At 31.9% G+C, this 27,091-nt stretch overlaps 3 protein-coding genes and 2 long non-coding RNA genes across 5 annotated transcripts; all 5 read left to right on the top strand.

Annotated features, from left to right (window-relative positions):
* The first annotated feature begins 486 nt into the window (after nucleotides 1–486).
* Nucleotides 487–1,538, top strand: LOC132748386 (brevican core protein-like). Its single transcript, XM_060737970.1, has 2 exons — nucleotides 487–821; nucleotides 1,351–1,538. The coding sequence occupies exons 1-2, from the start codon at nucleotides 548–550 to the stop codon at nucleotides 1,536–1,538; spliced, it is 462 nt and encodes a 153-aa protein (XP_060593953.1). The 5' UTR covers nucleotides 487–547.
* A 3,118-nt stretch (nucleotides 1,539–4,656) lies between these two features.
* On the top strand, nucleotides 4,657–13,705 carry LOC132748385 (aggrecan core protein-like). Its single transcript, XM_060737969.1, has 10 exons — nucleotides 4,657–4,807; nucleotides 6,803–6,912; nucleotides 7,301–7,405; nucleotides 8,086–8,158; nucleotides 8,959–9,312; nucleotides 10,170–10,448; nucleotides 11,176–11,352; nucleotides 12,571–12,591; nucleotides 12,960–12,986; nucleotides 13,404–13,705. Exons 2-10 carry the CDS (start codon nucleotides 6,808–6,810, stop codon nucleotides 13,703–13,705), a joined length of 1,443 nt encoding a protein of 480 aa, XP_060593952.1. The 5' UTR covers nucleotides 4,657–4,807; nucleotides 6,803–6,807.
* Nucleotides 13,706–14,426: 721 nt separating this feature from the next.
* On the top strand, nucleotides 14,427–15,294 carry LOC132748379 (uncharacterized). The gene is made up of 2 exons (XR_009628247.1): nucleotides 14,427–14,615; nucleotides 15,177–15,294. It is a non-coding gene; the product is annotated as an uncharacterized LOC132748379 (long non-coding RNA).
* A 1,308-nt stretch (nucleotides 15,295–16,602) lies between these two features.
* On the top strand, nucleotides 16,603–18,748 carry LOC132748378 (uncharacterized). Its single transcript, XR_009628246.1, has 4 exons — nucleotides 16,603–16,723; nucleotides 17,654–17,763; nucleotides 18,106–18,213; nucleotides 18,676–18,748. It is a non-coding gene; the product is annotated as an uncharacterized LOC132748378 (long non-coding RNA).
* An 854-nt stretch (nucleotides 18,749–19,602) lies between these two features.
* LOC132748384 (macrophage mannose receptor 1-like) lies at nucleotides 19,603–25,212 on the top strand. The gene is made up of 7 exons (XM_060737968.1): nucleotides 19,603–19,858; nucleotides 20,098–20,379; nucleotides 21,682–21,855; nucleotides 22,297–22,317; nucleotides 22,964–23,248; nucleotides 24,258–24,437; nucleotides 25,117–25,212. Exons 1-7 carry the CDS (start codon nucleotides 19,603–19,605, stop codon nucleotides 25,146–25,148), a joined length of 1,230 nt encoding a protein of 409 aa, XP_060593951.1. The 3' UTR covers nucleotides 25,149–25,212.
* Nucleotides 25,213–27,091: the final 1,879 nt, after the last annotated feature.

The following is a 27,091-nucleotide window of genomic DNA, read 5'->3' as shown; positions in this document are numbered from 1 at the left end:
GATCCGATAAAACATATAGTTACTTGGCAGGTAATAAAATGTTCTAGAACAAAATATTATTATTGATCCTATAAAGTTTTCAGTTTTATATCACTTTGAAATTGAACAACATTTTTTTCAAGCAATATTTCATAAGTATATCCAAATAATTTATTTCTGTTGTTTTTATCAATTTTAATAGTTATAGAAATATGCCCATTGTTGACCAATCAAATTGAATCTTTGAATTACCTTTGAAATGAGCCGTGCCACGACAAAACCAACATAATGCGTTTGCGACCAGCATGGATCCAGACCAGCTTGCGCATCCGCGCAGTCTGATCAGGATCCATGCTGTTCGCTATCAGTTTCTCTACTTGTTATAGGGTTTGTAAGCGAACAGCATGGATCCTGATCAGACTGTGCGGATGCGCAGGCTGGTATGGATCCATGCTGGTCGCAAACCCACTATGTTGGTTTTGTCGTGACGCGGCTCAAATTGTCTTTGCTTCATACGTTGAAACGTTCAGTCTCAGTAAACAAAAAGATAATTTTAGGAAACATTAGCATGTGTCCACACAGACTTCAACTGCAAGCACAAAGAGACCACGGAACACTTGCACAGCATGATCAAAGTTGTTACGAACTGGTTCCAAATGAAAAAGTTTCCTGGCAACATGCTGAACAAATATGTTCTTCTAGAGGTGGATATCTTGTTTTTATAACTAGTTCACAAGAACAGAATTTTATCAAACGCTTTATGAAGAGTCATTTCCCTGATCATGCTGTTTGGATTGGTCTCACAGACCAAAAAACAGAGGGACATTTTCACTGGGCTTCAGGTTGGAATATTAAGTATGTTTTGGCCTTTTTGTACATTTTTAAAAGAGGGGAGATCATCCCTAAATATCAATGAAGTACATAAATTGCAGACATTGTGACAGAGCCTTTGATGTCAATATAAAAGACAATAAAAAAGACATGAATATGCGAATACCGCAGAATAAGACTCCAGGAGAGGAATCGAAATGAGCCGCGTCACGACAAAACAAACATAGTGCGTTTGCGACCAGCATGGATCCAGACCAGCCTGCGCATCCGCGCAGTCTGATCAGGATCCATGCTGTTCGCTTACCAACTATATTACAAGTAGAGAAACTGATAGCGAACAGTATGGATCCTGATCAGACTGCGCGGATGCGCAGGCTGGTCTGGATCCATGCTTGTCGCAAACGCACTATGTTGGTTTTGTCGTGACGCGGCTCAAATGTATAAAGTTCCATCATCGGTTTATAAGGAACGACCAGACAATTGTAATGAAATGACAAATATTTTGCTTCACATTACTGTTTACTTAAAACTGTTTTCTAGGTGCGGCTGTACACTATACAAATTGGATTCCGGGACATATTGCGAACCATGAAAAGCCTAGACAAGAAAATTGCGTGGTAATGATACCGTATAAACATGGCCAATGGGATGATATGCCATGTGGACATGTACACCACACCTTATTTGGCGGCACCTCTTCCTCCGGTGAAACACACCCTATTATGTGAATATAGTAAGTAGACTATGTTTAGAAATAATCTGTTAACAAATGAATAGTATACCTATATACAATTTCATCTAATTAATAAATTTATAATAAAGGTTTCCGTCAAGATTACCATCATTTGTAACATTTTACTTACGAAATAATTATAGAGGTTTGAATTAAACGTTTAATACTTTTAGTTAAAACTTTACATTAAACTAACAGTCCCTAAGGATTATACCTTGTACTTAAGTGTTGACATTTCTAATTATTGATTATTGATGAGCAGTCTTTTCGCAACATCTTATTATTATGAAACCGATAATCACTTTTGATTTGTTTTAATTTCCTATAATAGGTATTTCAACTGGATCATTACTTATTGGCTGAATACGATTGCAATAATGAAGTGTTGTATGGAGTGATGACGTTACTAATCCTTTGTGTGTTTCTTTTCTCTATCTTGATCTTTCATATTAGAAATATTTTATTCATAAAGACTGACACTAATGAAGACACTAATAAAGTATCAAGCATATCTAATCGTGTATATGAATTATATTCTAGCGATGGATCGACCTTTATATTGGTATAGATTATCATATTGAACTACAAAATCTGCCTTTAACCCTTTCACTGCCATAGGGACGGCTTATGCCGTCCCTGTTATTTTCGGCGTATTTGCCATATGGACGGCTTTAGCAGTTTCTATAATAATAATAGTAATAATAATAAATAAATATTTATAATAATAAAAATAATAATAAATATAAATAAAATTATACCATCAACAATAATTATTATTATACTAACAGATTTGGAAACATATATAATTATTATAATACTAATAACAAATAATAATAATTATATTAATTAATAATATAGTAATTTCTTAGAAAAGCCTCTGGCAAATAGATGATCAATAAAACAATAACCCTTTGGCAGCGAAAGGGTTAAAATTGATATATTGCACGCTTTGAAAAAAAATATACATTTGTTATTCGAACCCCGGTACGACCCATGTTTAGATTTCATACCACGTATTATATTCTTAAAGTTGTATAAAGTTCCAAGGCACTGAGGTTACGGTTTAAAGATTTCAATAATGTTAATCCAATTATCTAATTATCATCATTTATCTTTGCTAAAAGGCTAACCACAGTCTTAAGTTACGTTCACAAATTAAGTCAATAACTGGATAGTTAATGCATATCCTGCTGTAAGAATATCGATTGTTTCACTCGGGTGCCCGTTCGTACGAGTGGTACCTGAAATCATTCACCACAAATAAAGCGTAAAGCTGCAATGTCGGTGTGGCTTAAAGTCCAATCAAACAAACAAACAAACACATTGACGCATACTACAATAGATTTTAATATATGAATATTATCACTCGTATACTATCAAATGTCAATCAAATTGTTCGGTTTGCAAATGAATGCCTACTAAGATAAAAAAATAATACAACAGTTTCTGATTAGAATCTATTAGGGAAAAATAGAACAAGTATTTGCATTTTTAACGTGAATGGTTCTGAAAGAAAAATGTGACCTTCGTTTAAATGTGTCGCTTTATTTACGTTTTTGTAAGCGTGGACAGCAACAACATGGCGCAATAAACCACGTGACGGGACACAGTGATAACTCATTAATTGTACATTCTTTCTTTTATTTGCATTAATTTTGGTATTGTCAAAAAGAAAATAATGTCTAACTCACATACAATAATATAAAAATGATGTATTTGCGTCGGGTAAAATATGGAGCCCCTGTGACTTAAAGCCGCGGTTGTATATTCAAACTCTAGAAAACTAATATACACCCTTCCTAAGGCTTCTGTCTTCTATTTTTTGTATCACTGTGTCCGGTGATCTTGTAACAAAGCGATTGTGACTTTAATCGAATGAACGACAGCTCGTCACAATTTGATCCAACACAAATAAATGAAACAAGTTACGCCATGGCGGTCACCTAATAAGAACAAAATGAATTTCATAGGAACGCCAATGAATTTTATCTCTCAAAAGGAATTAAAACTAATGCTCTAATTCGTTACACTCAAAAACGAGCATAAATCATTTACATTCTTTAATAATGCACCTTATAAATAATAAAACAACATAACATAGAGTTAAAAAAAGGCTAGAGGGGTATTTGTAAACCGTCTTCACTAACCGGGTGTTTTCCCAACCAACAAAGTCAAAATTCTGAATATAAAGCTACATATCAGTTTGTGTAATGACAAAAGAATCCAAAAGCTTCCACGTGACTTACAGCAATAAACTTTCTAAGAAATTTATCTGTTAATAAAGGCCAAATACTTCGTGTAAAAGAAATGAAAAATGACATTCCAATATAAATGTATAAAGGAGTTTTGAAAAAAATGACGTTTTTTGAAAAAAAAAAATTAAAAGTCGGGTTGCTGCGAGCGGGATACCCAACCCTTCTCCGATGTGGGCGTGGGAAGTATTTAAAAGGATGAATCCAGGCTCAATACCAGCGGCTCCTTCAAACCCTTCTGATATAAAATCCGAATTTAACGGTCTAAACTTTTAAGTCATAATTGAAAAAGGAAACGGATATTGAAAATTATAAATGCGGAAAAGGCACAGATCATATCTCCCTGAAAAAAACTCATTTCATGTACATATATGCAAACAGAGTGATAATAAACCTGGAATAAAAACAGAATCAAATGAATATGCCTTATCGATTTTTAAAAGTCCATGGATTATATTTATTTCGCTTATTAAGACACATTTATACTTTTGCTCCGGACTGTATATAACCCTGAAAACGAAGACAACATTAAGAAACATATACAAAACTTTCTGTATTATATAGTCGAAAATATTTCAATATTTTCGAAAATTCCACATCTAAACTGCTTGACAAATAAACTTATTACTAAAAACAAAAAAAAACAAACTCGTGCACTATTGCCGCAAAAAAAGCATAACTTCGGATTATTTCTTTATAAGGAAATACTGAGTTACGGTGTCCTAATAAATACATAGATAAGTCTGGACATTAAAAGGTCGCCGAGAGGCAAAATTGTAAGTCCTGTAGGCTCGGATGACTTAGACTTTCAAACTTAAAATCTTTAAATTGTTAAGATCATGATAATAGTTTGAAATGAACAACAAAGCTTTAAACTATCACCTTCTCTATACATGACTGTACTTTATCATTCGTTCTTATCTTTGAACTTTATTTTGCTTAATATAGACAAAAGAATGTACTAATTTAGCAAAAGAAATATAAATATATGCTATTGATTAATTGAACACAGGTAGGCTTTTTATCATGTTATAACATTTAATACAAAATGTATTGTAAAGAAACTGGCTTCAGCATGATGTTCGTGAAGTTGGCAGCCTAGCAGCCTGAAGCTGGCAGCCTAGCAGCCTGGCAGCCTAGCAGCCTGAAGTTGGCAGCCTTGCATCCTGACGTTGGCAGCCTAACAGCCTGGCAGCCTGAAGTTGGCAGCCTAGCAACCTGGCAGCCTAACAGCCTTAAGAAAACTAAGGATAGTAAAAACCTGAAAACCGTCGGAAATACATCAGTAGCACTTCCTTAGATCATTGCACGCCTTTTTTAAATATCGTGATCTCTAGTTTTTTAAAATATTGAACTTTTTGTTTTCATTTTGACGTTTTGAAATTTGTGAAGTTAGCAGCCTAACAGCCTAGCAGCCTAAAGAAAACCAAGGATAATACAAACATGAAAACCGTCGGAAATGAATCGGTAGCACATACCTAGACCATTCCACGTCTTATTTCAGTATCGCGATCTTTATTTTTTAAAATATTGAACTTAGTTTTTTTTATTTTGACGTTCGAAATTTGTGAGGTCAGCAGCCTGGCAGCCTAGCAGTCTGACAACCTAGCAGCCTGGCAGCCTAGCAGCCTTGCAGTCTAGCAGCCTAGCAGCCTGGCAGCCTAGCAGCCTAAAGAAAACTAAGAATAATACAAACATGAAAACCGTCGGAAATGAATCGGTAGCACATACTTAGACAATTCCACGTCTTATTCAAATATCGAAATCTTTATTAAAAAAAAAAACAGATTAAAAAAAAACTGAAATAAGACGTGGAATGGTCTAAGTATGTGCTACCGATTCATTTTTTTGACTGTTTTCATGTTTGTATTATCCTTAGTTTTCTTTAGGCTGCTAGGCTGCCAACTTTAGGCTGCCAGGCTGCTAGACTGCCAGACTGCTAGGCTGCAAGGCTGCTAACTTCACAAATTTCGAAGCGACAAAATAAAAAAAAAGAACAAAGTTCAATATTTAAAAAAAATAAAGATCTGCTAGGCTGTCAACTTCAAGCTGCTAGGCTGCCAGGCTGCTAACTTCACAAATTTCGAAACGTCAAAATAAAAAAAATAAACAATAAATAAAGTTCAATATTTAAATAAAATAAAGATCACGATATTGAAAAAAGGCGTGGAATGATCTAAGGAAGTGCTACTGATGTATTTCCGACGGTTTTCATGTTTGTACTATCCTTAGTTTTCTTTAGGCTGTTAGGTTGCCAGGCTGCTAAGCTGCTAACTTCAGGCTGCTAGGCTGTCAACTTCAGGCTGCTAGGCTGCCAACTTCACGAACATTATAGCATGTATAAAAGTGGTCATGTTTATAACAACTTTTGCGTTGTACTTAAAGGGCATAAAGCTATGTCATGTGAAATATTCTTAATTTATAAAAGTTTTGAACAGTAAAAATAATGTATGAATCGTATGTGAGATTCTAAAACAGTTGTGACATAGAATCTATGTGTTGTGTAACACACATGAATATTGGTACGTAAACAGCATAACATGTTTCGGAACAAAATACTCTGCTTCTATACGTATAAGTACGTTTAATCGTTGCACAATAATTTTGTGGATGCCTAAGAAAGATTTATAACTTACTTTTTAAAACAAATATTGCAAGTTCTACCATTTGCGGCTTAAATCATAAACATACATATTCATGGTCAAGACTTAAAAAGTTGCTCTATTTGTTAAGTAAAAAGCGCTATTGTAATAATTTGAATTTCTTATACATATGGTAATGATTCAAGACACTATTGAATGGGGTTACTGTTACGGCATGAAACTCTGAGGAATACAGTTAAATACCATTGTTGAATCACTTTTTTTATCAATATGGTCATTGGTCATCATAATGATTCGAATCACTAGTGGTAATTAGAAGACAATCTGAAATACTGTCAAAGTATTAAAGATAAATCTTAAAACGTCATCTGTATTATGAACTGTCTATAAAATATGTAATTCAGGCAAAATGTTTTGGCTGCTTGTGACAATTTTGTTTACGGTATTTGGAAATGTTCGCTCTGATTATAAATGCGTGTGCAGTTACAGCGTGGAAACAAACGTCTACGCTACGGTAAGTGAGTAGTATTCATGATATTTTATATGTCATAATTTAAATACTCGACGGTAAAAAAAAAAACAGTATTTGTTCTTTATAGAAAAATAATATTATAAATCATAAAATCTGCGAAAATAATTTCCATACACTGCTCTAAAACACAAAACTGTACCAGTATAAATATTTGCATTGATATCAATCATCATGTACGAATAAGATATTTGATGTCGTCTAATATTGTAAAACAAGTTATCTTTGTAACAAAAACGTGGCAGATTCTTTTCAAAAGAAAATCGTCTTTTAATACTTTTAAAAACATAACATAAGAACACAATATGAAGATAACCGAATAACAACTCGTTATGAAAATTACATTGGTTATAGTTTGTAAATTTTATTCAAGCCTTCCGAGCAGGGCGACGTTTTAGGCTATCTGTACGAATTCGACTGTAAACCTGATGTCGGACAGTCTGATGATGAATGGTTTACGGTTGCCTTCGAGCACAAGGTAAGATAAATTATTCTTCAGTTTAGTTTGTTTATAACAAGGGAAATGGTCCGTCAAGGGGAAATGTTCAAACAAGGGAAATGATCTTTCAAGGGGAAATGTTCAAACAAGGGAAATGATCTTTCAAGGGGAGATGTTCAAACAAGGGAAATGATCTTTCAAGGGGAAATGTTCAAACAAGGGAAATGATCTTTCAAGGGGAAATGTTCAAACAAGGGAAATGATCTTTCAAGGGGAAATGTTCAGTGTTGGGAAATGATCTGCCAAAGGGAAATGATCGGTCAAGTTAATTGATCTACGCAAAGTAAATGATCTGTCAAAGGAAATGATCATTCAAGGAAAATAACCAGTTTATGAATGAAACGAATGGCGGGGTTCGAAACCAATGCTGTATAGCCAGGGGTTTTCATTTAACGGAAAATATATGTCAACGGAAATGATCTTTCATCTACGCGACCAGCAACCAATAATACAATTATTTAAGCATGTACTCGTATAACATGATGATGATCAATAATAATAAGTGAAAATATATTCCACACAAAGAATATTCATTTATACAATTATTCATTCATTCATTCATTCATTCATTTATTCATTCTAATATCAAATTAAAAACATTTAGTTTGTGATGCTAACATCAAATGGATCACTATGGTGTGAGTATTGATAAATTTCAGCTCGGATTTGTAAAGAATAACGCTGATCTGCAAATACAAACATGCCAAGGAAGCGTTCCTGATGAAGACAAACGTACGTTGTCATTTTTTCTCATTCCGTATGATATTAAAAATAACTATATTATTGCATATTTACAACATTGATTTTCATTCGATTATCCTTACGTTTATAGTTCTTCTAAACACGGCTCCTACATTTTTTCCGAAGGCCATGGCGGGGTTCAAAACCAATGCGGTAAAGACAAGAGTTTTGAAGTTAAAGGCTTTTAATATTAGCCTCTTGAAATATAGACCCTTAGAAATAAAACAAGCGGTGATAAAGACTTTGACAGGTCATAGGGTTGTGAACAAACGGTTGCTTAACTGATTGGTTTATATTTGCTTAAAACGCCATAAACTATGTCAAAGATCATAATAACTAAAATATAACCTTACATATGATTTTATGAGATAGCTTATTACAAGTATGTACACAAGCAGAGAAAACACGCTTTATACAAATAAGGGTTAGATTTTATAATATTGGTGTATAATAAGGGCTGTGTGTGATGGTTTACCAAGGCCTATACATTTGTATTCTACAAATCATACGCGTAGAAAGGAACCAAAATTAAAACTTGTACACGTTAATACTTTTTTTATTTTTTTAAATCTACAATCCAAAACATAACACGTGAGCTAAAGGAAGTATTAATCATCTTTCTAAGTACATTATCTGTGCAACGATTGGTGTAAGTCACACTATGACAAAATATAACAGTTGTTGTTGCAAAGGAGAAACAGTGCAAATAGTGAGAGAAAAAGAACAACAATAAGAAGCAACATCACGTTTGTTATAACAGTAAACGTTAAATTACATTAACATGCTTTCAGTTCCGGTACAAACTACTACCATTAAACAAACACCACCACCACCAAAAACAACAACAACAACTACTGTAACAACGCGACCAACAACTACTGTAACAACGCGACCTACAACCACAACTTCAACAACCACGGTCAAACCAACAACAAGCACCCCTGTACCAACGACTGAACAAACTACATTGAAAGAAACAACAACGCCAACTACTAAGATGGCAACACCTGAATTAACAACTTCAAGAGTGCTAGCTACCACAGCAATGAAGTTAACGACTCAAGCGACAGAAATTCCAACAACTGCGACAACTGCAATATCTTCAACAACAAGCACTCCGTATATAACTTCAAATACAATCAAAGGTAGATTTATTTTCGTAAAACAAAACAAACTTACAAAAAAAAAACAGCTTAGTTGTTTTTTTATATTAAGTACAAAACGTCAGCGTTATAATAGCATAGAGTTAACAAGAGAACAAGGGAATTTTGTATATAAATAATTATAACTATACCTTTGGAAGGGGAATTGATGATAATAATAATAAGAGTATATAACATATACTTTCAATAACATCTTCAAAAGACATTTTAGCTAGCTTATTATAATATTATAATGAAAGTCATGGATAAAGAATGCATGATACTCCTTCTGCTTATTTTGTATATACAAATACGTAAGGTGCATTTTGCCTCTGATTTTTGTGGAAATGTCCAACTTATGTGTAATATTGTTTAGATAATAATTTAAAAACATATTATATGCTAATCACCGGTAATTAGTATCGCCAAATATATTAAATAAATTGGCATATCGTCACAAAAATGTAAACAAAGTGGCATTTTGATTTAAAAAAAAATACTTAATCATCGTAACTGTTGTTATTGCAAAAAGCAAATAAAAAAGAGCAAAGGATGTAACAGGTATATGATCACTGAGTGTTTTTCTGTTAAATGAAACAGAATGCGAAATATGAAATGAGTGTGCAAAATGTAAAAGATGGCATTTTAGGGACTAGGTGGGCCTTAAAGAATTAGTTCAACATGGTATGTTATGGTATTTGAAAGAAAACTATTACTGCAAACCATCACAGAAATAGAGTGCTAGTTATGTGTTACATTTAGACTTGCTTTTTGACAATCTGTCTGAAGTGTGTGAAAAAAGTTTTACATATAGGGTATTTAGGAACAAATGTAAATGTCTGTCTTATTTCTAATTCAAGGACATCTAGAGTTATGTTCGCGCCGGACTCATCAAGCTGCTAAGAGAGATCATGCAATTCTTGCACAATTTGGAGAGAACTGTTACGAAGTTGACCAAACTAACGTAACTTGGTCACACGCAGAGTCCATTTGTCAACATAACGGCGGGCATTTAGCGCATATTGCTAATCAAAAGGAGCAAGCTTTCATTTACAACTTTCTTGTGAAACATCGTGGACATACTGCCTGGATTGGTTTAAACGACAGGAATTATGAAGAGAAATTTGAATGGTCTTCTGGTAAGGCAAAAAATATTCATTTTCAATTATTTATCTCCGTCTTTCGAATAAATGTATTTCATACAATCTGCAATCCTTACAGCACAGGTTTTTAAACGTTATTATTGCATAACAAATGTATTCACAGGTATACATTTACGAAGAAGAAAACATGCATTGACGGATAGATTCTCATGACCGCGGGCCGCTGTTGCGTATTTTAAAATGCGAGACTCAAGGTGCAATGTAAGACAGTTCAATGCAACGTAATATAATCAAAACAATTGACAAATGACATTGCACTAGCACGTGGAACGAATGGCAAAAGCAATGTTTTCTTTGTACGAAATACAGAATAACGAAACGCGGAATTACCAATTTGGACGCATACATTTAACCTCAGACTAATAAAATCCCTCGTTCTGCGGGCTCGGGCTTAAAATGTGTCCCCGTACTTCTGAAGATGTTAATGCACGTAAAAACGTGCAATGCCTTTTATTGAAATGTACATTTTTATAGCTGTGCAATAAAGTAGTTGAAAAAGACGATTTATATCTATCATTATGTCATAAAACAAACCATTCTCAGTAGTTATTACTTTGATAAGTTACTCACAAAGAATTGTGCATCTTTATTTACTTAAACATCATTTTAGTATACTAATCCCATGAATGTAAAGTTTGAGATATAAATGTCAAAAATCGTTTGCGTAACGATAAAAAATGTAATATACAAATAAATATTTCAGGCGATTCCTTGAATTATACAAACTGGAAACCTGGTCGCAAGAATCATCGCCATGGTCATCAAGACTGTGTATTTATGCAAGCAACTACTGGCCAATGGGATGACGTAAATTGCGGAGGGGACACCCATCATACCGAAGTTGTTCACGGACATGGACATGCATATATTTGCCAATATGGTTTGTATATGTTTTCAAACATCTTAAATGAACTCATCTGAGGTCCAAAGGCATAAAACATAACATTTGAAAATCTTACAAATATCAAGTGAAGCAATTAAATTGGAAAAATCTGCAATGGGTAACATAGAAATAAACTTGAAATTAAATTAATTAATTGTGCAATTCTTAGCCAAATTTAAGTGGAAAGCAATTCATATTTCAGTTATTTTCACAATAAAAAAAATATTCTTGAAAAAACGGGGTGACGGAATCAGCTGAATATTTGCACACATGATATTTGTCCAGAAATAGATCCGTTGGTATAAAAATTGCGTTGAAATATTTCCAGTCCCTTATTGTCAAAATACCTCGGTGTTTTCTATTATTTTGTTATCATTAACCTTCTCTATGACACGAATTTATTCATTATAGACAACCGTTTTCTATTTTTCCTCTCCATTTGATAATCGTGAACTTTGTTGATTATCTTAATTCTAAAAGTTTAGAAAAAAAAGTTACTCCTGGCAGAAACAAAAAAAAATAAATGTTCTTTGCAGAGTCATATCTAAGTAAAGAAGAATACAGCTAGTTAACCTCCTTTTTAATTTGTTTTCTCGAACGAGAGATGAGAAGATAAAATACTATTTTTGCCTGTATTGATCATCTTCTATCAGTTATACTTTCTAGATTCATCAAATATTCAATTATTTGATTGTCGTATATTTAATTTAAGAAAATTTGAAGTTACTTTTGTTTTGCCCCTTTTCTGATTAATGCGTAATGACTGCGTATAAAAAGAACTCGATATCATATGGTGTCAATGTTAGTCTTAGCTTTATGTAAAGAAAATGAGCTACTTTGTTTCGGTATATATCATGCTTATTATAACTTAATATGAAGTCAATGTTATACTTCGCTTGACTTGATGTGAAGTAAATGTAATACTTCACTTAATTTTTAAAAGTCTATGTAAATATTTGATTGATATGAAGTCAATGTTGAACTTCACTTTATATAAGGTTATTGTCATACTTCACTTGATATGAAGTAAATGTAATACTTCACTTAATATAATGTCAATGTTAAAATTCACTTTACATGAAGTCAATGTTAAACTTCACTTTTTTAAAATCATTATTATTCTTCATTTGGTATGACGTCAATGTAATATGTCACACTATATGACGTCAATGGTATACTTCAAATTGGCCTTAACACAATAATTGATCTTTACAGCTATTAAAAATGCAACTGCAGGTAAGTTAGTATTTTTTAATTTTTGATTTTCAACATATGTTTATTCTTCTTTACAAAATAGTTATACAATAAATAGTGGCCATGCGGTTTATTTTTAGACTCAAGTGTTGAATCTGCTGTCAGGACTTAACTATGACTTGCATTAAGTTGTTATTACTATAAGCTATAATTTTCTTATGTCAAGGAGCAAGAAATACTTGGCCGTGGTTAACTTTGCTTGGCTGTTAATACAGAAATATTATTAATATCTAAAAATCACGTGGATTTTATACACATATTTCATTTAAATTTAGAAATATTTAGATTAATTCTTAAAATAAAATAAACGATAATCCCTGTTATATTATTTCTCAATTATTTGTTTTCAGTTTCAACTTCCGGTCACGCTCCGGACGGTAAAGTAGCGTTCTTAATTGCGTATATGCTCAATTATCGTTTTTTAATAATTATAATTATCTTTTAAATTATATTTGTTATTTTGCTACTGTAATAGTTCTATCTTTATGACTAAAAATTATCATAATAGCTGACAGGTATGAAAACTAATTTGCCGATTCCATTGCAAATGTTAACTATATATCCTCCAGGATGTGCTGATGGCACGGAAATATTTGAACGGAAATAAAGTGAGCATACGTACAACTGCTAGACAAATGAAATATTCAATGATTTATATAAATATGTGAGTAATATGCACGGAAATAATTATATTATTTTTTAAGTATCTCTTATTTTATACCTATAATTTATTGCCAATATCTTTGTTTTTGTGTCAAACTGTTAAATTTCCAACGCATTTGCCATACCTACAGGGAATTTGAATCTATGCTCGCAGCATTTACATTCGCAAGTATCAAGAGACGGTGGTTCCCTTGGTCAGTATGGTCAGAACTGTTACGAAGTTGTTCCCGATATTGAAAAGACTTGGCACCAAGCAGAACAATTTTGTCACAATAGAGGAGGGCATCTAGCACACATACGTAATGCTAAAGAACAAAAGTTTCTTCAGGGTTTTATGCACAGGTATTCTCCCCATCATGCTGTTTGGATCGGCCTTTACTATCGCTCCATGAAACACTTTCCCAAATTTGGACATCGGGTTAAACACTTTTAAATGTTTGGGTATGTTAATAGGGCATTGCCCGGGAGACATTTTATAATTAAAATTTTTGTATTATCTGGTGATAAAATATAAACCTTTCATATTTTGAGATAAAAACTGAAATGGCATTTTTACAAACTTTCCACGAAATTTTGGGGGTAAAAAATGTAATATTCTAAATTAAAAATTTCATTTTCTAAATGCAAATGATGGGAAAGGGTTTATAAATTTCCCTAAAAAAAAATAAGAATAATTAAAGTCAAAAGCTTTTTTTTTTTGGTTTTAAAATCATAAACCCAAAAAAGTGGGAGGTCATATGAAAGATTTTCTAGCTTTTCTGGTTTGGGGAAGACCTCCGGTGCCCCGGGGCAAATTTTTTAGGGACCCCACGGGGAAAAAGCTTAAAAAACCTACGGGCGTTCCTAAAGTAGCTTAAAGCTAGCTGGATAGCTTTCACAATCAGTGACACGGGTCGTGAGAGTGTCATATTGCTCGAATCTTGTAAAACCATGTTCTTGAAATAAGGAAACAATAAAGAAATCTATATAAGTAACAGACTGGTCGAATTTTAGACAGTTTACTTACTTGGGATGTACTGTTTGAAAGAGTTTAGCCAGACATATGAAATTTAGTAATGAATAAGATACAGCCGTGAATTTAAAAAAAGAAAAGTCATATACCAGGCACATGAGCCGTTCCATGATTTGTTAACATTATTTTTCTGACCCAGGGGACGCTGCTCACTACTTTAACTGGGTACCAGGACATCTGAGTAACTTTGTAGATCACAGTGTTGAAGACTGTGTTGCGTTTATTCCGTACAAAAATGGGGAGTGGGACGATATCCCGTGCGGACATACAGTATCCTCTCACCATCATAGCCATGCTGTTGGTGAAGTTCACCCCGTTCTTTGTCAATACAGTGAGCAAGTTTTTCATAATTGTCAATCAATAAAATGTTCTAAGCTTTAAATTTGAAGGATTATATTATTATCGTTATAACAAGTGGTACGGAAATGAAAACTGTAACGTTGGAAATAAAAATCTAATTCCTTATCCACAAATGCAAAAACAACATCAATAATAATATAAACAAATATAAAATGTATACAATGATTGACTACGATATGTATCCTAGATTGATATGATAAGCACGGTTATAGCGAATTATTGGTTTTAAAGAACAATAATTTTAGCCCGAATTAAGCCTTTATTTAATCAATATGAAATATATTGTTATCATGGAATGATTGCTTATTTTATGGTAAAAGGTGTATCTCTTCTTTTCAGATAATTAACACCAAACACTGAATATATGTGAAAAACTCATCGGAGTTCTTAGATTTACATTCTAAGGAAGACTGGTAAAGGGTTGATTTGAAAGACATTATTATTTAGTTAAAAAATTTAAATTTATCTATATACATACTTCTTTATCATTTGAAATTATTCATGAATCTAAAATTTAATTTTTCTTTTTCAGATACTGTATCAGGGCCTTCCTTTATTGGCTAGGTCTTCTTGGAATTGTTTTGTCTTTGCAATACATAATCTTTGGCATCTCAAAAAATAAAAAATAAAGGACCTTATATATCGCCTTACTTTAGTTTGTACTTTATATACTAGTATGAATTTTGTTCTTTCGATTTGTAAACATTTGCACTTTACAGATTAATATCTTCGGATGCCTCCGTTACAGCCCTGAACATATATTTTTACCTTTTTTTAACTACATAACGCTAACTGGTTATCACTAAGCTTAATCTACTTAATTCTTTACATAAATAACCCCAAAACTGCAATTTTTGGGAAACGTTTAAGTTTTTGGGGGTAAAGGGTGAAGATGTGAATTTTTTTAGCAAACGTATAAGTCCGGTAGAAAAAGGGCTATTATTTCCAGGTTTAAGGGGTTTTTGATAATTTTTCTGAAATTTAATGTTTTTTCCCGTAAATTTAATACACGCAAATTTTTTTTGGCTGATCAAAATACAAATAATATTGAATCAAACAACTTATGAATAATTATTTCTTTATAAAAGTCCCTTTTGTAAAAGCGAAACAAGGAGACGCAAGGTTTGTACCGACAAAAATTTTTAATTTATCGCTGAAAAAGGGAGGTTATGGGTTTTTTAAAGCAGCATTCCTGGTCAGACCCTGGCGCAAAAAAATTCCCCTTGTAAAATTTTTTTTTTCAAACAATATTTTAAAATGTTTCTTCTTTTTATGCCCGGGGATTAGATATAGCTTATTTGCTGAGAAAATGGTAATTTTTGATATTACCAAAAACTGTCGGAGTTTTAAACAAGCTAACAAACAAATAAACATACAAAAAAAATACTGACTAAAGAGAAATTATGTTCTTAAAAGTTATATACTTACAAATATTGACCATATAAATGCCTGTCATGACGATCGGTTTATCAAAATTTTATAAAAATGAGAAGAAAATCGAATAGTTATCCGAAGTAAAAAAGAATCTGCGTACACATTGTGTATAGCAGTTACTCTGCATGTTAAAGCAGTGACAAGTGACTTTCCCACTCATCAAGTTATTGTTATTATTACATCGGTCCAGAGCCATTAAAGTTATAAAATATTTCTATTATTTAATCCTCCTATACTCTACTTTATTTACAAATACTTGAAAATGTTTTAATAAGCGCCAATTTATACTTTATCCTCCTTTTCTATGAATCATATTGTATTAAATTTCTCTTTCAAAATATATAACGGCATCTCAAAAAGCGATATCTGAACAGTTTTTTATGGAAATTGGTCATAGAAGAACTGGCGCTGCGTTAGAACATTGGCTTTGAACGGAGCTAGAAGAGGTCTCAAAGTGTAACTCAACATATAGACAACCTTAAATTAGGTCTATTATGATATTTTAGGTTAATCTTTGTACGAATTTAAACAGTCCTTGTTTTTATTATCTTTAGAGTATTACTGAAAGTAAGGTGAAAAAATAGAGTATTATTGAAAGTAAGGTGACAAAATAGTGGCCTTATGGAAAAAAGTCTTTGTTTACAAGTAAGATCTTTATCATACTTAGTGCTTATATTATTGTAACTGAAAAGAAGATAAAAAACAACATTGATTTTTTTTTCAAAAGGTATGATTTTTATACTTACCAAAATCTATTTTTGTTAAAATGTAATAATTTAAATTATAATTTATTCATTACAGTTTCAGGTCTTGATACGTTGTGGTATAAAGTAACGTCTATATAAAATAAAAAAAGTTGTTACAATAAGTCGATATAGACATCAAAGGGTTTATATGATAAGTATTTGAGATGTGTTTTTAGGTTTATAATAAACACATTTTTATTCATTATTATATAACATTGCTAGATCATGATGGTTTAGATGATATTATCATTACTTTATTAATATTATGTACTATATAAAGTTACATATATGGAAAAGAAAGGGAAGATAATCTAAGAATGGAAGAAATCATAGGAATGCTTACTGAGTCTTTTATTTTAGATATTTATTGATTTTATTAATATTTACTTTATAAATGATTATATGCGATTTTAAAATCATATTGCAACATTTAATTACATCCTATTAAGCAAATGATTTTTTTAATAACAATATTGTTCAAGAAATGTTTTTATTTTTGTTAAAGCTTTTTATTTTTAGTGTCTTGTTATAGTTTTTAAAGAATAAAAAAATATTCATTTGCAAATGCTTCATTGTTTTTAAACAATTAAAAGAAAGTTTTTTTAAATTTTATTTTGGGAAAATCAAAAACTACTTTTTTTACATTTGGTATTTTTTATGCAAAAAATTTTTAAATGCAGTAACTTTCTCCGGCATCTCATCTTAAAAGTTATTTTTAAAACTCATTTAAAAAAAATTTAGAATTCTAAGACATAAATTTTTAAGGGGTAAAAAATTGAACAGAGCTTAATGTGTCTTAAGGTATGACTTTGAACGATTTACATTTCAGAAAGCATGTTAACGTTCATCATTTCCATTCTATCCGCGGTTCTAGTACGAGTTAATTGCGACTACAAATGTATTTGCAACTACAATGTCGAAAAGTCTGTTTTTCAAACGGTAATTGTATACAAATTTTTTAATTGTTCTTCAACTGTAAATTAAACCAGATTAAATCAGATAAAAATGCATTTCCATATATCAAAGATGGAAATATTGAGACCTTTTACAAAATACAAGAGCACCTTTTTTCCTTTTCCGATGATTGAATAGAAACGATTTGGCTTACTTCGAATTGTGAATAAAAAGTAACTTCTAAGCGTTTTTCCAATTGACCTTTTGAAATTTAATGTACAGTTTCAAAATAAATCTCTTTCGCTGTCAAATAAGAAATCATTAAATAATAAGCAAAGTATGGTTCCTACTTCAGCGTTATTTATTTCATGCTTAAATTTTTAACAGACCTCCAGTAGTGGGAAGTTATTAGGATATATGTACGAGTTTGACTGTAAACCATCGGCTGGGGTCACAGCAGCTAGTGGTTGGTTGGCATTAGCATTTGAACATAAGGTATGAGTCTAATGTCATTCATTATTTCTTTAGTTTTAAAGTCAAATATGTATTACTTGCTCGTATTTGCCATTTTATTTTTATGTTTTACATTTGAATTGATGATTAAAGCTGGTTTGATAATCAATTAAGAAATGATTCAAATAAGAACATGACGGTGGATCTTTAGATGCATTTTGATAAATTGAAAAAATATCCACATGGTGCACTTGAATAAACATATGTTACGGAGACTTAAGGACATCTCAAATGTTCTTTCCCGACAAATATGCAAATATATTTCCTGTCAAATGGTACTTCCATTAAAGTATTTCAAGGGTCTATTATTATAATTATTTGAGGATGTTTCTTTTTTTAATAAAATTCAAAACAAGAATGACTACTTTCAGGGGAGTATATTCACTAAAGCTACAGCACATTTGATAATGACCATTAAACATAAAATTTTACGTTTTGTTTCAGTTAGGTTTTGTTGAAGAAGATGCGCAGTTACAAGTACAAACATGTCCAGGGAGCATACCGGACGAGGATAAATGTATTAATTTTATCATGTAATTTTTTCAGTTAAGCCCCATGTCAATCAATTCCGTATTAAATTCGTATTGTACTCAAAATAACTGTATCTTATATATAATATATTGAGGTTTTTCCTTAATTTTACTGTTTACTATGTTTTCTGTTTAGGAATTGATCGTGTGAAATAAAGAGATCATTATACATCGTCGAGTACCAATATCATTCTATTGTTTGCATTTGCTAAACAGCTGTCAACTTGTCCAATATAATTTAGTATTGTTAGTTCGGTTTCAGGTGACAATTGGTAATACTAATGATTTGGATAAATTGTGTTTTTCATAAAGTGAAAACTCTGAGCGAAACAAAAATCTGAGGTCTTTTTGTATACATGTGAACACTGTTTCTCTGTTTAAAATTCGTTGTGGCTTCGTGGTACTTTCCTTATGTTAAAAAATTGTAGCAGAAGAAAACCCTGTTATTGAAAAAAAAAGAAATATTAATATAATGAACCTTTAAATAATCTGCTTATCTTCTTATAGTTTTTTATTAATAGTTAACCCCAAACGTATATTTTCAGTGCCTTCCACAACAACTCTTTCTCCCACAACATCCTCAAGCACCAGAACAACTGTTGTTACGACCACGACAGCTGCATCTACCAAACCTGTCACAGTTAGACAAACAACGGTTTCAAGATTTAATGTTACCACTACTACTCCCGAAGCATCAACAGTTATACCTTTCACTAGTTCAAAAACTTTAAGCGCAGCGATACCATCTTCAACAGCACCATCAAACCTGACAACATTAAATCCTTCAATGAATGTTACATCAGTCACCTCATCAACGAAAGTTACACCGAGCTTCATTGCAATGAATTCCACATCAAGGTCCACTATTGGTTCAAGCACGCCATTCAAAATTAAAGTCACACAACCGACAGTTCCTCCAACAACTACTGATAGATTTTCATCACCGTTAAGCAATTATGTACAAAATGTTACTACTGTTGAATCAACAACCGTTTCCCCGTCAACGTCTGCTAAGACATCAACAACTGTTGTCACTACAAGCACTTTGCCAAGTACACCACGAGTTACATTTCAGACAACTGTTACACTAATAGAAGGTACAGTCTGAATAAAATAAAGTGTTTAAATACGCAATGTTTATAGATATTCTTTCGTAAAAGTATTAACTACAGCTTATAACACATGCATTTATCGTGAAATGTAGACAAAATCTATATTATACATAAGTCTCTATTTTTTTTAGAAAGTTAAAACCAATGTCTTGAACGGTTTATTATTGAAAATGTAATCATAATGTTAAAACCAAAACTAGAAATTGATTCATCATTTTTCATAGGTCATACAAATCTCTGCCCTGTGATTTTACAGTCGGAAGCAAAGCATACCCCATCAATTACGCTTGCTCAATTCAGAAACAAATGTTACGAAGTTGTTCAAACAAAAGTCTCGTGGATACATGCGGAAAAGAATTGTTTGAGCAAAAAGGGTCAATTAGTTGATATAAGAAGCCAAGAGGAGCAGGATTTCCTATTTCACTATCTTGAAAGTATCAAGAGTCATACCATATGGTTAGGACTCCATGACAGAAACGCGGAGGAGAAATTTGAATGGACATCAGGTAAATATCCGTGTCTTATATTGATATTTCGATTCATGGAGATTTGTTACAAAGTTAAAGAAATGATGGCATAAATGCTGTAATCATTTCAATCTGAAACACCATTTGTTGCCTGTAGTAGACAAGTAAACCTTTTTCATAAAACTGACCCTGTGGTTTAATTAAGTTGCTATTATGATAGCTTTACTGATAAGCTAAACAGTTGAATAAAATTATTTAACAAGAAAACTGAATAAATATATGAATAAAATAAAATAAAAATTAATATAAAACAGGGGTTTTGAACCGACAATAATGACAATCAGTTTATATACTTAGTCTCTTTGTAAATATAAAATAAACATGTTTTAGCTTCACACAAAGTAGATATGTTTTGTTCAAAACTCTACTCACTGTAGATAAACATGATATAAATTTATATGTATACAAAATGTCAATAAAAATGGCAGTTTATTTTTTAAACCAAAGGACCAACTTTACTTCCCACACATAGTGGCACATTTCTTTATTCAAATTAAACATATTCAGTAAGAATTTTGTTGACTTTAATAGGTTTGGGCGATATTAATATTTTACTCACAGGTGAGGAAAGTACATGCATATCTTTAATCAAAACAAATGAATGAAGAGAGCTTGTATCGGACTAAAACAAAGGGAATATCTTAAAAACGAACAGTAAATAAGTATTTAAATATTTTACATCGGACATACCAGTATTCAATAACAGAATAGTAATATCTGATATATTTTGCGGTTCGGATCGGAATATCCGTCCCGAGGTGACCCGCCCATTTGGCAGTAACGAGGCTATTCCGATCCGAACCGCAAACATATGTCAGATATTTTTTCTTGCATATTCCACCATATTCCATTATATTTTAAATTCTTTATCTTTAATTTCAATGGAAATTTATATAATAACGACCGTAACTACTTTCTTACAACAGTGTATGAATTACAACTTCATTCATAACAAAAAAATGACGTCATCCTGAGCGTGCCATTGTACAGCACGCGACTCATCTGGCACCCCCCCCCCCCATGCTAGATGAAATTTCCGGCATGTGTAAAACTCACAGAAACGCCAGTCTGATATGCAAGAAAAACTTTTTCCCAAGTGAAAATGTAAAGAATTAAGCAATAGCAAATGAATAACGAACTGTTTTACAATCTCAAATATGGATTTACTCGCACCTTACTCTGTTTTGCAGACATTTTAAAGGATCAAGTGAACAATCATTTTTTATTAGCAAAAGTTAGCTAAGGGGTCTGAAATAGACTAAATAATATTTTTTTTTGCAGGTGAACCAGTCACATACACTAATTGGAAGGACCATCGACAGACATGGAACCATCTTAAAGAAGACTGTGTGTATATGACGGCTAACGGAACGTGGAATGACATCTATTGCGGAAGTTCTGACGACCGGTATGAGCAGCAAACGGGCTTTGTCCATTCCTACATCTGTCAGTATGGTATGAAATTAATATGTGCCAAAAATTCCTCATGTGTAGAATTTGGCTCTTTATTTCTACATTTTCATATGAAATGAGTTGTCCAAGACATTCTTTTTATAACCAAGTGAATAACTCCCTGCATTATTGAAATATATTGCCTCATTTGTGTCATTTAAAGCAACATGAGCATGTTCCCGTTACAAATATGCTGCTTGAACCTTGTACGTGATATTGTGAACACCAGTGAAAGTATTAAAAGTATATGCATTAAGATGCATTTATTTTACTCACTAGCAAACATTAACTGCATTCAATTGTAGACGTCCCTCCTTTTTTAGATCTGATTCAATATTAAAACTAAGCTTTGGGTTTTTCATATAACTAAAACATGTCTCAAATATTTTCGAAACACCGTATGTTGATAAAATGTAACTGATGATATTTTTTTATTTATTTCAGATACTTATGATCCACTGGATGGTATGTACTTTATATTTCAAAGCAATATTTTGAAAACATATATTAAGCTATTTTTAAGGTTATATGTTTATAAATAAATTATTTCTGCTATACCGATCGAGGACGGCCCTATATAAAGAAGTCCCACAATCCGAACATTGAAGAAATCATTTCTTTTCTCTTGAATAGGTGTCGGACATCGAAATGACATTGTTTGATAAAGAAATGGCCTTTAATCACTTGAAAAAGATGATCACTTAAATAGTTTCTGAAAATTACAAAATATAACATAATGCTCTGAGAAAACAACAACAACAAAAAAAGAAAAGAACAGAAAAACACACACACACACACACACTCAAAACAAAGACAGCTTGAATAACGGTTTGTTAAACAAGCGTAACTCGCATTAAAAGAAAAGATAATATACTTGTATTAAAACACTGCTCAATATTACAATGTTATAGCATATCAATACATATTTTGGACAACAAATCAGTGTATTTCAAATAGACTAGGATTTAAAATTCTTTGAACAAGTATAATATTCAAATAATATATAATATATATACATAAATAAATATATTCACAAATGAATTGATTTTTTTCCTAAAATGATAATGCATTTTCTTCTGAAGATAAACATGTAGATCTTCTTACTTTGCAGGACAGTTAAACTTGTGTTCACTCAAACTTCACCACCAGGCTGACAAAGATAATGCAATTTTAAGTCAATTTGGACACAGTTGCTACGAGCTTGTTTCGAATGTAGCAATAGCTTGGCAACATGCTGAAGATGTTTGTAAGCAAAGAGGCGGTCATCTTGCAAATATTAAATCTTCTTTAGAACAAGCGTTCATTCAGGGATTTATGCAGCGGTATTCACCGCACAGTCCAATTTGGATTGGGCTCAGTGACATGGCTTCAGAGGGAACATTTTACTGGACGTCAGGTATCATTACTTCAACCATATAGCAAAAATTTTTTACTTATGTTTATTTTTATATTTTTTTATTCAAAGTTTGGTACTATAAAATTATTGTTTTATAACGAGTGCACATAAAAAAATCTTTGAAAAACTAAAAATAGATAAGCACAACTATTATATTAATAACACATGGGTTTGTGGATAACAGTTAAATTATAATCCTGAGGAAAATACTGTTACCCGAGGGATAACCGATAGTAACACTATTTTTACGAGGGATGTTATTTTTACTGTTACTCACAAACCCATGTGTTATTTATTTTATTTCCCCAAACAAAATACTATGATGATCTGAAATTGACAACTAAATCTAACTGTAACAAAATAAATCAAGAGTAACAATATTTAAACTGTCCTTACCTTTTAATTTTTAGGTGTACTTTAGGCCAACTTGAGAAGTTTTCTTTTCCTTTTATTCTTTAATCGAGTGATGCTATTGTTGATGATGTTTACTTTTTGATTATTAAACAAAAATATATTTTATACGCGAAAAGCACTCCAGGGTGCAAACAACTAGATTTTATGTATGTCATACTTACTTGGTGATGTCCTATCTTGGTGAAAGTCGAAAATAAGAATAAAAAGAGGAAAAACGGCGGTCATTTTATATCAGTTTATTTAGAAAAAGACCACGTGACCAGATTTTATACTGTTAAAAAGTACTGTTACCTATGTTACAGTACACAGTTCTTAGTCACGTGGTACACTTGCATTAACAGTAAGAATAACTCCTATGGGAAATAAACATTACGAAAAAGGTGTGGGGTAATAATCATTTATATACCAAGAAAAAATAGGAAACGACTTATATACTTCTTTGAATTTTTATGACTTTATGAAAACCTTTACACAGATATGGGAAATAACTTTATTTTACATTCAGTGTTTATATGGAATGAGCTTACATGATTACTAATAAGATACATTATATATTCTTGCAATTGCAACTAATTCTATGACAATCTTTGTACAGGCGAAGCCGTCAAGTTTACCAATTGGATACAAAGTCATGCAAATAATAATAATATCAACAATTGTGTTATTTTAATGCCTTACGAAAATGGTAAATGGGAAAATGTGCCTTGTGGTGTGTCTCACCATTACAGTAAAATAGTTGACAAGGGGGAAGTACATCCTCTTCTATGTGAATATAGTAAGTAAACAAATATTAATAAATGCAATAGAGGCGTCCGTGGCCAAGTGGTTGATGTCGCTAACTTTAAACCACTTGCCTCTTACCGCTGTTGATTCGAATCCCGACAGAGACTTTCAGAAAGCTATCCAGCTAGCTTATGAAACGCCGGTGGTTCTTTTCAGGTGTCCGATCGTGCCTCAAAAAATGCACGGTAAGGCACCCGAGGTCTGCATCTATCAGTAAAGCTGGAACATCGTCATATAACCTATACTGTAGATGTGCCTTAAAACCAAATCAAACAATAATGCAATACGAATAAAGCGCAATAAATAATAGTGTGAAAATAAAGTAAATGTCATACCAATTGACAACTAATGTTTACTTTGAAACTCGAATATTCTTTTTCATTTTGTTCTGAAATAAACACTTCAAGTCATATACTGAGTACATTCCACTTGATTTATTATACATTATACTTTTTAATATACTCTGTAATTAGAGCACTGCATTTGAACATATTTGACAACTTGCGTATTATTTTTTAATGCGCATAGGACACCATATTTGCTTTTGTTAATATATTAAGGAAAACAAAGGGAAAGAACAGACTTGAAACTGTTTAACAAACATTTTTATTTCGAAAGAAGAAGATATCGTATTCACTCGAATGCTTCAGCACATATTATTCTTTTTACAGATACAGTCTCGGGGGCTCCTATCGTTGGTTAGTACAAACAAATGTTGTTTATTTGTAAGTAAAACAATGCAATGGAAATAAACTTGCTTTTATCCGAACATCTTATTATCTTTGTTTCTGTCAAATTGGTGGACTATTTCGACATAGTATTCTATATTTATTTCTTATTTCAATAATTTCCTGACACAATTATAATTATTTGTTTATTTCAAAGGTTAGAGCGCTTTTTTGTAACAAAGCAATTTATGAATGCAAATAGAAAGTATTGCTTTCCTATGCATTTTATTGTATAACCTTTATCAAGACTTTTTTCTGGTAAAAATTCCATCTTTACAACATTGCATTTACTAAAGAATAGCAATTTCAGACATATGTTACGTTATAATATTATTGATTCATTCACATATAAGAAAAGTATTTTATAGTTAAAGCATAATGAAATTCAAATTACTATAATATATAAGCAAGTGACCGATTACTATTCTTACATGATGTCTTCTTAAAAACTGCTATGCAAACAATAAATAGCTATTGCACAAAATTTATCATTTCGAAGTACCGAGTTGTTAAACCTTTCTTTATCACATATAAATCCTTTCTTCTTATACTTTTTATCTAAAAAAATGTATTACAACAAGCTCATTCATAAAGTGGGATTAATAAGCCACCTGAAAGATCGAGGTTGATTATTAACTTTGTGCTTAACTTAGTTATACTAGTATATCAATCTTTCTTAATTAGCTGTTGAATTACCAGGAGACTCAATGCCCTAGAACAATTGCAACATTAATACCGTCATTCATAACTAAATCAACTGCTTAAAGTAATTCATAAAGTAATTCGGCTGCATTGAAACTCGACCTAGAGGGTTTACATAACTTTTGCTTTGATATTCGTTATATTTTCTGCTTGTTGGTGTGATATATAATTTTCTTAATTCTGAAGCAAATCCTGAAACACTTACATTCTGCTACTTGAAGCGTTTGAGTCCAAGTATGTAGATTCGCGCCAGGCTACATTCTTCAAAATTATATAATAAATCGCTAGGCAGCATTTTAGTGTCGACAGATGTAAAGTGCTATCATATTATATATTTTTGTAAGCTCTGCATTGGAGAATGCTATATCATGTAGATTTGAATAAAATTGCCAGGAAACGTAAAATTTGTTAGTTTATGTTTGAACTGTAGCTGAACCGACGTTTCTGCGTAGCATCATGTAAGAAATGCTTTTGCCTCATTTTTACATTTAAACAGCACTCCATATTAAAAAGAAACAAGAGCGTTTCAAGTTAATGTTATGTCTAGATTGCAAATGAATTAAAACAATTCAATTCGAACCAAAAACAAGTTTTTAAAAGCGCACTTACCGGACAGCAATGATTTGTTGCATGTGTCATTCGCAAAAAAATTACATATTTCTTTCATACAGGCATTTCGGATATATTCATATTCATGAAATTGGAAAACAAATAAGGATCTACTCTGCGTTTTTTAGGAAATAGGTGTGGCGTGCAATGAAGCATTACTTCAGAGTATCCGATAAACTAACGCAACAAGATGCGTCAATACTATATGATCCGAAATCATAAGATAGAAACAGTATGTGGACAAAATTCCTTTATAAATGTTTAACAATTTCATGGCACAAGTATTTTATCTTTTCACGTCTTAAGATCGATATTGTGTTTGATAAAAATGCAAAACTTGCCTTTGTGTATTAGCTTTTAAAAAGGTTCCGTAATTTATTTACAAACAATTTTATTGTAGTTGTTTTTCCAGCTTAAGTTTATCATATATGGTAATGTGTTTGTTTTGAATAAGTGTTCCTATTTTTAATTCTTATTTACAGCAAACAGGGAAATGATCTGAATCATCTTATTTAAAAATCTGGAAACAAAGTAATCCTTCGTATTAATCACAACAAAATAACGGAAAAATTGCAGACTCGGATTTTTTAGTCTGCACATGAGTAAT

This window comes from Ruditapes philippinarum, unplaced genomic scaffold (genome assembly GCF_026571515.1).
Source record: "Ruditapes philippinarum isolate M1 unplaced genomic scaffold, ASM2657151v2 ctg1310_1_1_1_1, whole genome shotgun sequence".
Lineage (NCBI taxonomy): Eukaryota > Metazoa > Mollusca > Bivalvia > Venerida > Veneridae > Ruditapes > Ruditapes philippinarum.
This window is presented reverse-complemented; position numbering and strand designations above follow the sequence as displayed.